Genomic DNA, 12,029 nt, shown 5'->3' with positions numbered 1-12,029 from the left:
ATGTAAGACAAACATTTCAGCTAATCTGATAGTCATGTTTTTTCTTTCACCAAGAATATATTCATGAGAAGAACCCCTTATTAAAAAGATGTTCCTTGGCGATCTGCTCCACATTTATTATGTTACTACCAGCTAATGCTGCCATAGTGATTGGTCTCATTCCTCTTTATGTATGTAGTATTAAAAGCACTTAAGTAAAGCAGAAACCATGTACTAGTCACAAAATTATTAAAAAGTTAATAAACCAGATTTCATTTATCTTGCTAAGTAGGTTTAATTGGGACACCCCTCTGTGTGTCATGGGGCCATTTCTACAGTGTTAGAGCATAAAACAAGTCAAATGTGAGTAAGTTAATGATCTGATATTACAGAAGGGAAAGAGCACTGTGACACCAAATTTGGCTTTGTAAACAGTTTGGTAAAATTATTTCACTTATGTAGCAGCTCCAAGAGCCAAGGAAAGTTTATGATTGAGTCTAATAGCTTTTAAAGTAGTATTAAATTCGTCACAGCAATTGTGTCCATAGTAAGTGTGATGAGTATAGTATATCTTTAAAAACAATCTGCTTGACTTGATAATATTTGATAGAAAGTATTGAAATAACTAAGTCCCTTATTTCTGTGTCAGTTTCCAGTTGAGTAAATGTAATTCTGTGAAATTTCTATTACTGATCTTAAATGTAAAAGGGAAATAAATGCCCTGTTTTGTGTAGATGAAACATCTTTATAAATGCCTGTCATTAAGATTGCATTTTCTATGCTATTTTTTTTAAAGTAGGAAGACACCAAGTAAAAAAATGCATGGTCCCAGAAGCATACTGCTCCTGAGATCCTAGTTACTGTCTGACACTGAGCCACTGTGGGGACTGCTCTGCAGCAGTAGTTACTAGGTAGACCTGACTGCTAGGAAAGGAGAGCTGCCGCCTCCTGCCCTACTGACTTTCTTCACTGTCTGTAAAAGTGAGAGGAAAATTCCAGTTTGTAACTTTTTGCACTTTAGAGTTTTTATTTGCTTAATTGGATGACAAGTAGATCCCACCTATTAACCCTAACAGAAACCTTACCTCTGTGCTAATACTTACTTATTAAATAAAAAAAAAAAAAAAAACAACTAGGCCAAACAAATCTTTTCTGGCCCACAGACCTAAATATTGCTAAGCAGTGCCATTTGTGTAGGATTCCATTTGAATGTAGTGTGACGGGTGATGTGACTCGCCCCCGGGCAGCTATTTTAGAATGCATGCTTTTTAGCTCTTGAATACACAAAATTTCTGTGTGGACTCAGTTTACAGGGTAGAGAGCACCCTGTTTTCATGTAAGTTAGGGTAACACTTGAGGTGAGATAAGACTGTTCCTGAAGGACTCTTCTAGGAAGGGCAGAATTGAGAAGTTAGGTAGATGAACAGGTCTTCAAAGTGTAAAGCTTACTTCGGTTAATAATTTAAACATTTGTAGACATTGTCATTACTGTAGAATAATGTATGTAAAATGTAAAGATCCTTAGTGTGAACAGTGTGGTTCCTTTGTACTGACATTTATTTAAATATATTTGTTTAGGTTTTACTGCAATCACTGCAACAAACCCCATTTGGCTTATAAAGACTCGGCTACAGCTTGATTCAAGGTACGTTTTTATTTGGTTGTCTGGTTTAGTTTGGTTCGGAGGCAGGAGGAGCAGAGGCTGCCCTCTTCTTGCCTCAGCCTCCCAAGTGTTATGCTTACAGGTGAGTCACCACACCCAGCTTAAGGTATATTTATTCTTGAAAATGAAATAAGCTAACATAGATTTAACTAATTTTTTATATAAATTTGTGTCAGTAATGCCTCACAGCCAGGTTGCTTACCTCATTTTATCCTATTTATACACAAAAATGGGATGGCATTATGACATTTCCACACATGCACATGATGTATATCTATCATGTCCACCCCCATTACTCTCCTGCCCCCTTCTCATGATCCCCTTCTCAACTAGCACCATTTCTGCTTTTGTCTTTTTTGTGTATGCAACTGTGAATTTCTTTAGGATTATTTACAGGAACCCTGAGTAAGAGTTTATTTGCAAGAGGGTAGACCCCTTAAAATAGCTACACCGCTGAAGAAATTCTCTCCCTGTCAACCTTCATCTGCATCTAAATCTTCCGAGAAAAGTAGCATCCCATGAGCCCCCTTCCCGTCCCCGAGAGTCTTGTGGAGATCCTGTGCAGGTCATTTACAACTGCCATACCACAGTCATATCACAACTGGAAACCAGTGTGCCACACCTTTCCCTTTCCTCTGGCTCTTACATTCTTTCCACCCCTTCAACAGTGTTTGCTGAGCCTTGGAGGGGGTTATGTCCCGTTTATAGCTGAGCATTCAGCAGTCATTTATTCTTGGTACTTTGACCAGTCTTGTAGTCACTGCTCACCTTTACAAAAAGAAGCTGACATCAGCATTCTTCTATGGACATGAGCATAGTTATTTAGAAGGCAATTTGACAGGCATATTATGTCCACTTAGCAAAACACAAGTTGCTTCCCCACTTAGCCATGAAGTCTTGACCAGTTTTCAGAACCAGATGTGAGTCTTTCCTATGCAGAGAGCCTCACATTCAGTCAGAAAGCAGATTGGGTATTGCACCAGTAGGTTCAACTTGCCTAGCCAATCAATGTTGTTGCCCACAGGGTCTACAGCTGAGTAAGATCTGGTTGAAACATCTTACCTGGCATCCTGAATAGCACTTTCCGCTGCTGGGAGGGCTAGCTGCTGAGTATTTATTGTTGCTTTTGCTTTATATTGAAGTGTGGATCTCCCATCACAAGCAAAAAGTTATATAACAGTTGATAATGAGACAAACTAAAGAAGAGAACTGCATGTATGTTAGAGTTTTATGTGCTTTTTATTGTAGGCTAATCGGTTGACCAAGGCGGAGAAGTGTTACTCTACCTACCTGTATGAGTTGTAAGGGCCTCCCAACAGCTAATTAAGTTACATGGTAGCTAGTCTAAAGTGAAGACCATTGCTCAGATCCCAGGACCTATGTATAAAAGACACTGTGCTAGGAGGTAGCATTCCTATGATGTATTCCAGTAAATATTTTGACAAGGTTATGTACATATGAAAGAGTAGATTCTGTACCCTTATGTGGCACTAAAGGAGATAGTGCTGGGAAAGATACTGAGTAGTAAGCACCTTGTAACTTGAGGGACTGAGTCATCGTTTATCAAGTTACTACCAAGGACACCACATAGGATGTCAGGCTTCCGTTTATCTGGTAACTTCAGGTGGACCTGGGTGAAACTGAAAGAAACTCAGTCATACTCCTCGCTTAGTGAGGCTGTGTCATAATGAACACCTCCCTCAGTTGTTGTTTTTTATTTGTTTTGTTTTGATTTTGTTGGGGGCTGTTTGGTTAGGTTTTGGGGGGTTTTGTTTTTGTTTTTTGAGAGCAGAGTCTGTATTATGTAGCTCTGGCTGGCCTAGAACTCACTATGTAAATGAGGCTGGCCTCAAACTCACAAAGATCTACCAGCCTCTGCCTCCCAGAGTGTTGGAACTGAAAGTGTGCACCACCATGTCCAGCCCTCATTTGTGTGTGTGTGTGTGTGTTACTAAATGCAAAGGAAGTTGAGCATCACTAGAACTGGAATGATCACAGTGTAAGGAGTTGGGGGTTTTGATACTTTGAGTCTTCTTGAGTCAACACTTGAACATGGAGTTCTACCACCGGAATCCCACTGAGGAGCGGGGAGGCTGAAGAGTCAGTGTAATGTGTTGTGTGTTTGGTAAGATAATTACATAATATCCATTTTAATAGGACAAATTTAGGAGAAAAGAAATCTAATAAATGTTTACTTTGAAATTCTTTTTTTTTTTTTTTTTTAAGATTTATTTATTATGTATACAGAAGAGGGCGCCAGATCTCATTATAGATGGTTGTGAGCCACCATGTGATTGCTGGGAATTGAACTCAGGACCGCTGGAAGAGCAGTCAGTGCTCTTAACCTCTGAGCCATCTCTCCAGCCCATGAAATTCTTAATAAGTTGACAAAAGACCATTGTTTAGTAGAGTGACAGAATATATATATATATATATATTGTCAACTTTGATAAAAATCTTCCAGTACTTAATGTCAGTAACATTTCCCTTTTTTCCTTTCAGGAATCGTGGGGAAAAGCGAATGGGTGCATTTGAATGTGTTCGTAAAGTATATCAGACAGATGGACTAAGAGGATTTTATAGAGGCATGTCTGCCTCCTATGCCGGCATATCAGAGACAGTTATCCATTTTGTTATTTATGAAAGTATAAAGCAAAAACTACTGGAATGTAAGACTGCTTCTATGATGGAAAGTGATGAGGAGTCTGTGAAAGAAGCATCAGATTTTGTGAGAATGATGTTAGCTGCTGCCACCTCAAAAACCTGTGCCACAACCCTAGCATATCCACATGGTAAGAGAGGAGCTGGGGGGATAAAAGTGCCAAATATGACTTGAATGACATTTAACAAAACACTGTTCTTGGGCTGGAGAGATGGCTCAGAGGTCAAGAGCACTGACTGCTCTTCCAGAGGTCCTGAGTTCAATTCCCAGCAACCACATGGTGGCTCACAACCACCTGTAATGAGATCTGGTGCCCTCTTCTGGCCTTCAGTCATATGCTATATACATAATAAATAAATAAATCAAAAAAAAAAAAAAAACCACTGTTCTTAATAGTGTTAGGTATGCCATCATTTTCAAATTGGAAACAAGAAATGTAAAAATTAAGTAATTTGACCAAAGGTACCTCAGAAATGGATCTCAAATTTAAAGTCTTTAAATTGCAAGGACCCAAGCAATTTTATTTTATGTTGGCACATTAAACATGCCTGCCAAAAAATTTTCTAGATTCATCTTTCCTGTATTTATGAATATTATTTATTCATCATGCTGTACATACACCCTTTTATCTGATCTGGGCCGTATTAGTTTGGTGTTTATGTAGTCTGACTGGTTCAGTAAGCTATACATTGAACAGATCAGGTATGTGTTCAGTTGATGAGAGTGGAAAGGTAAGAGTAATGTTTCAGTAAAATGATTTTTCGTTTTTTTTCCCTAAACAGAAGTTGTAAGAACAAGACTACGTGAAGAAGGAACAAAATACAGATCTTTTTTTCAGACACTGTCTTTGATTGTTCAAGAAGAAGGTTATGGGTCTCTTTACCGTGGTCTAACAACTCATCTGGTGAGACAGATTCCAAACACAGCCATTATGATGGCCACCTATGAATTGGTGGTCTACCTACTCAATGGATAACAACATGGGCTTCCATGTTACAGCGCAGGAAGACCAAAAGACGACAGTGGACCATGGAATCTTGAAGCCAGCACGGTGGACAGGAGACAGTAGTTTGGAAACATCCAACTACTATGGCTGAGTGGAAGTTTGGTTGTAGGAAGTAAAATACTACACTACATTAGTCTTTCAGGGAAGAAACCCTGGGCCACCTGTAAGAGAATGCTTTGAAAAGCGTTCCTTTTCCAAAATTGCCATTTTCTCTACCATTGTTTACCAGCATTGGTTTTGTTTTGGTTTTTTATTGATTTATGACATTCAGAATATAGTGTTAATTCCATGAGTATTCTTTCAGGCTTCTAAACAAAGTCATCTCTAAGTATGTATCCAAAGGTAGTAGTGACAATTACAAATGTCCAACTTGACATCTGTGATACTGTAAATACCATTTCCCTGATAGGGCCCTGCCTGGTACAATGTTTTAAGTTATTTGTCATCAATAGTCAGTGTGTTTTGACAGCCAGTGAAATATTATCTAAATACTATATGTATTTTCATCATTAAAATGTTTTGGTTACAGCTAACATTATTAATGTGAACTTCAAATTAACATCAAATATGCATGGTTAATGTTGGGACTATAAATAAGCTAGTGGATACTGACTCGGTGACTTAGAGTATATCATCAAGCCTTCTCCAGTTACATAATGCATGAATAGAGCCATAATGTGATTATCACATTTTCATACCCACCTATTATTTACTTTAAAAGTAGAAAAGTTAATGAGTCTCTTCTACTTACTTACACACTGAGAATTTTAACCTTTAAATTATTTCTACATCTGTATAGATTATTCTTAGTTGGTAGAGAAAATGGTAATTTTGCACTTTTGCCCTCTATAGGTTCCTTGAAGTGATAACTAATATTTAGGACAATATAAATATTACAGAAAGAGGTCCTCAGCTGTGCGATGCAGCGAATCTTAGTTGGCCAAGAGTCTGTCACTGAGTGTGCTGCACTGGACAAATTTTACTCTGTCCTAGTTTCCTGAATGCTCTATCATAAAGTCAGGCTAATTTTAGTTCAGTGCATTAACAGGATATAGTTTTAAATTTTGCTATTGAGTCAGCGACACCTTTTAACACTTAATTGTATTCTGTATGGCCATTATGAAGGTGTTTGCTGGAATACTGTAGATTTCCAGTGGATGTTGCTCTACTGGTATATAAAACTTCCACAGTTAAACTCCACTGTGGTACTCATCAGTGTCCCTTAACCTTACATTTTTGTGCAATGGCTTTCTCAATTCAGAATGACTGTATGAATGCACTTTGTGGCCTTTTAAGAGGGTAAGAATTAGGAGAGGATTCATGTTCATTTTTTTAACATTGTTATATATTAGGCAGAAACAGTATTCATAATATTTTTCTGGATTTTTAGATATGTTTTGGAGATCTTACAGTATTTTAAGTGTGCTGTGTACTGTGTAATGCCACAATATTATGGAAAAAGCCACATGCCATTGAAAGCTTTCTCTGCTGTCACAAATGAAGTTTAATGCCCTCTTAAATTTCTCACCTTGACTTCTTTGTAATCAATAACTGGATGTTTTTGAGGTGCTCAATTGGAATTTATAATATTCCAATCTATTTGGAGACCAAAGGCAAGTTCAGATTGTTACCTTTGGAATTACTGCAGCTTTGACATTTATTACATGGAACATACCAAAAATAAATCCTCACCTGGGGGTTTAACTTAAATCTGTAGAGAAGGTCTCAGACTAGAGCGATTATTGCCTCTTCAGGTGCCATTGATACTGCCTAATACAGTGCCATTTGCTCTGTGAAGATCCATAACTCTTAGTTGTGTTGTGTAACTCAGGTTCTCCTGAGTTACAGAGATCTCAGATGGTGAAGAGTGGCAAGAAAACCAGCAGCTAAGGAACAGCTTGTGTAGTTGGAGCAAATCCATAATAAGTGTCCTTCAAGGATGAACATGTATTATTCTGTATTTTGCAAAAAACGTAACATTAACCTCTAGTGCATTGTGCCCAGCTTTTAAAGTGTTGGTGTGTGTTCTGCAGGAAAGTGGGTGGTTAGAGTCTTAGTACTAACTTGGAAAGCAATCCTTGGAAAGGAGCAGTGAGGTCTGTTTTGTTTTTACCCTGAGTACTGTCTCCATAGTTTATGACAGATAATTTAAAAAAAAAAAAAACCATATATATATGTGTTACATATAGTTTGTCTTTAAAGTGTTTCTTTGAAGATTTTCTTAAATCAATTGTAATGTTTAAAAAGCTGTGCATACTCAGAGCATTGGTTTTTAAAAACAGTTTCCAATTAGATAATCTTCTAAAAAGATCTTAGAGCTAGTGTGGACCTTGTTGTATACTTCTGTTACGGTCTTCTCAGGAAACTGGACTTAGTCAGGCGGAGCAATAGCTACTAGAAGCAGACCCTCACACAGCAGGAACTCTGCTGCTGCTGTGGCTCAGAGGCTTGAGCTGTGGCTGTTCCAGGTGTTGAGTTGCTGAGCTGTGGGGATACCATACAGTGCTTTAAACTTCCAGGGAATGACTTACCACCAAACTTCTGTCTTTGTTTTCTGTTTGCTTATTTTGTGATAGGGTCTCTTGTTCAAGATGACCTTGAACTCTGGATTCTCCGACCTCTGCCTACTAAGTGCTGGCATTACAGACCCACCCCTTCAGGCTCACCAAATCTGTCCCAGTTTTCATTATGTGACTGTAGAACCAGCCGGACTCACCAGAGGGGGCTCAAGCTGGCTTGTAATTCTGAAACCATGGCAGCATCATTAGGTCATTTAGCCCGGCCTTTTGTCTCCTAAACCTGGACGTCTCCTTGTTAGGATGAGCACAATTTGGGGTGTTCAAAAGAATAAATGTTCTTTTACTAAAGTGGCTTTTTTGAAAGTCACCACGAAATAGTAGTTTCAATCTGAAGAACTTAAGTGGTAGGAATCAGTCTCCCCTTTCTCTAAGGACTTTGTTCATACCTCTCGGTTTACATGCTCTTCTGTCCAAACCGCTAGTGTTATAGGGACCCCCGTAGGGCTAATACATAGCTCCTTTATCCTCATTGATCATGACTTTTAACATTCCTAAGAAGATAGATAGATCTGATTTAAATGGGACAGAATTTTACCATATGAAATGAAGTATGCTTTCTGCCCCCTCACATACCTTCTCTACCGTAACTTTGTTTCTCCTTAATTGTACCTTGATTTTTATGATTCCCATTCTAGAAACTAAAAAGTCTAATTCTGCTCAGTTATGTTGAACTTTTTGAATGTACCCCAGTGGATGTGAATTAAATTATACTGATCACTCATCGTTTAGTCAGCTTTAAAAGAGCTGATGAGTTTTGCCCTTTCATATGAGTGTTGCTATTGTTGCATTTTTGTACATGGCTGCAGATGATGTGCATTTATTCTGTATTTATGTTAACTAGCTGACTTGTACTTGAATTAAAATTCAAAAAATTAAAATGCTTTTGAAAATGTGGTTTTTAAAATATCTTAATACTTTGTTATGGTAAAGATACAATCATTGTACTGTGTGTAGAACAGATTGCATTGCTCTCTGAGTTAGGCATTAAGCTCTTCTATTCATACAGTGAACTGCCTACCTGTAGACCTAATGGTATCAAAAGGTCAGGTAGTATAACTCCTTCATATCCTGGTAAAGAATACCTGTTCTTGTATGGTCCTACAAGTCTGTTGATGTTTGAGTCCAGTGATTTTCATGTATCAAAACATCCAATTTAGAGAACATTGAACAATTTGAGTCTGATTAGATAGTTAAATTGATGCGCTTTGGGTTGTAACATTTTTGCATCAATATTTTTTAACCCAAAGGGCTTGTAGAATAACTAAGTGAATCCATACATAGTAGGTGCTGTAGGTAAAATAGATGTTAGTGGGCAGGCAAGATGGCTAAGCAGGTGGAGGTACTTGCTGCCAAGCCTGACCTCCTGGGTTAAGTCCTTGAGATTCACATGGTGGAACACAAAAAACTTCCAATTCTTGCAAGTTGTCCTCTGACTTCTCCATGCACTCCATGGTACTCGCTCCCGTACATACACACATAATAATAGTTGTTGTTTTTAACTGAATTGTGCACCTAGTGCCTACCCACTTTACAACTGTAAGATTGCCCCGAGTCCCCGTCAGCCACAAACATGGCATGGTTTTCCAGGCACGGAAGCCAGGTCAAGTTGGTCCTGTGTCCGTGGCTGGCGGTATTCTTCACACCAAAGGTGCACTAACAAAATAACAGTTGAGATTGGTGGATTTAATTCAAGTCTCATGCTAAGGGGTTGGAGTGTGGGTATATGTGTCTTACTAAACGTCAAAAGAACTGTGGCAGGGAAAAGAATGGATTTATGCTTTCTCAGACTCAGTGTCACGTCTGTACAACTTGTAAAACTCAGACATTTCCATTGTGCAGATCTTCCCTGTCCTTTGTTAAATTAATGGAATTGTTTACTTTATTGCCTCCTCAAAAACATTATTTGTATGTGGGAGGCTGCTGAGTTTTATGTTAATTCTATTATCCATCCATTTTGCTGAGCATCTTCATCAGTTGTAAGAGTTTTCTGGTGGTGTCTTAGAATCCTATCATCCACAAGTGGAGGTGCTTGCACTTGAACCTCTTCCTTTCCGGCTAGTTTTCCTTTTATTTGCTCTGCTTATCCTAGTTTAAGACTTCTAGTGCAATTGAATAAGAGAACAGAAAATGGACGCCTTTGCGTTACATTAACAAAATACAGGTTTGTCATGTAGCCTTCATGATGGTGAGATAGGTTCCCTCTGTTCTGAGTGTCTTTAGGACTTTTAATATGAGGGGGATAACATATATTGATATATGTATATTGAGCCATCTCTGCATGTCTGGACTAAGTAAACCCAGCTTGGTAATTGTGAATGATCTTTTTTAAATGTATTCTTGAATTCTGTTTGCAAGTAGTTTGTTGAGAATGTTTGTGTCTGTTCATCAGAGAAATTGTTCTGAAATTTTCATTTGTCACATTTCTTTTTTGTCTGTGTTTGGTATCATGTTAATAGTAGCATCATAGAAGAGTTTGGTAATGCTTCTTCCTGTTCTGTCTTGTAGGATATTTAGAGAAACACTGGTTTTAGTTCTTGGAAGGTCTGATAAAACTCACCAGTGAATCCATCTGGACCTTAAATTACGACTACATAACTATTCATCTTCATGGTATTTTTGTAGGCCATCCATTTCTAACAGCATTTCCAATTCAATGGAATGTAAGTGTTTAAGTTCAGACCTAATGATGTTATAAATTTCACCAGTATCTCCTGTTATGGCCCCCCTTTTCATTTGTTTTGTGATTCCTATTTTTTCTGGTCTGGCTAAGGCTTTTACAACTCCATTTAGCTGTTCAAATGAACTTCTTGTTTCATTCTGTTATTGTTTCTATTACATTAATTTCTTCCCTGATCATTTTTTTTTCCCATGTACTGATACGGAGTTTGGCTTATTTTTGTTTTTCCAAGGCCGTAAGTTGAATCATTAAGTAATTCATTTGAGATGTCTCTAATTTTTTTTTTCCAACTCAAATGCTCCTCCCTCTGTGAAGAATTTTATTTTTCCCCATGACTGCATTTGTCTATCACATCTCTGAGACTTCATTTCTAATGTCTTAATGCATAGTTTAATCTTTTTCTTCCCTTTTCTTCTTCCAAGATTAGCTCAATGTAGGGATTCTCATATCTAGTTCATTAAATGAAATTCCTGAATATTAATTGAGTTAGGAAATTAAAACATTTACAGATTTTTTACTTTAGTCATTTATGTGGTCAAAGGCATGTCTGGCATTTTCTTTTCCCACAGAAATAAAACAATATTAAAACAATATTTAAAATATTTAAAAATAAAACAATAAAAAACAATCATTGCTTATTTCTTTTTAATTTATTTTTTTATTCATTTTACATACCAACCATAGTTTCCCCCCCCCCCCCAGGTCTCTCATTTCTTACTGTAGGAACCAGTATCGATAAACTGTTCTCTTAGGACCGCCTTCATTATTTTCCATGGACTTAAGGGTGTTGTGTTTTCATAGTCATTCTTTCTCCAGGAATTTTTTTAAATTTCCTTCTTGATTTCAGTTTTTCATTGATCATCCAGTGTGGTGGTGTTAAGTTGGTACATGCCCGATAGTTTCTCTGTTTTTAAAAAATTACATTTTACTTATTTGAGCGTGCACAACCACCAAGAAGGAGGCGAGAGGCTAAGTAAAACACAGTGGGACAATAGCCCCATTTCTGCCCGCTCCCAGTTGTTTGCCTGGGCGCCCGTTAGTGGGGGTTTGCCAGAGTGGCGCCAGTGTGGACTTCTGCAATTCAGGTGGTGAATGCAGAGCCTCGTCCCATGGGTCCCAAACTCCCCATGTGACCAAATATGAATTGTCCTGTGGGCCATAGAACTCAGCCAAGGTCATGTGGATTGAGGTGGGACCTTATCTGGTGAATGTCAAGATATCTATGTAAATATGCTCTTAAGAATAAAAATGTCAGGCCGGGCGTGGTGGCGCACGCCTTTAATCCCAGCACTCGGGAGGCAGAGGCAGGCGGATCTCTGTGAGTTCGAGGCCAGCCTGGGCTACCAAGTGAGTTCCAGGAAAGGCGCAAAGCTACACAGAGAAACCCTGTCTCGAAAAAAAACCAAAAAAAAAAAAAAATAAATAAAAAATAAAAAAAAAAATAAGAATAAAAATGTCAGCCT

The 12,029-nt window shown here is 38.1% G+C and overlaps 1 protein-coding gene across 1 annotated transcript in view; it reads left to right on the top strand.

Annotated features, from left to right (window-relative positions):
* Positions 1–8,767, top strand: part of Slc25a36 (solute carrier family 25 member 36) — a 33,192-nt gene extending 24,425 nt beyond the window's left edge. The window contains exons 5-7 of the mRNA XM_006975158.4: positions 1,558–1,624; positions 4,145–4,434; positions 5,087–8,767. Of these exons, the coding sequence (XP_006975220.1) occupies positions 1,558–1,624; positions 4,145–4,434; positions 5,087–5,280 (551 nt within the window). The 3' untranslated portion in view covers positions 5,281–8,767. The remainder of the gene's footprint in view (positions 1–1,557; positions 1,625–4,144; positions 4,435–5,086) is intronic.
* The last annotated feature ends 3,262 nt before the right edge of the window (positions 8,768–12,029 follow it).

This window comes from Peromyscus maniculatus, chromosome 7, assembly GCF_049852395.1.
Source record: "Peromyscus maniculatus bairdii isolate BWxNUB_F1_BW_parent chromosome 7, HU_Pman_BW_mat_3.1, whole genome shotgun sequence".
NCBI classification, from domain to species: domain Eukaryota; kingdom Metazoa; phylum Chordata; class Mammalia; order Rodentia; family Cricetidae; genus Peromyscus; species Peromyscus maniculatus.
The sequence above is the reverse complement of the archived record's forward strand: the minus strand, read 5'-3'. Positions and strand labels throughout refer to the sequence as shown.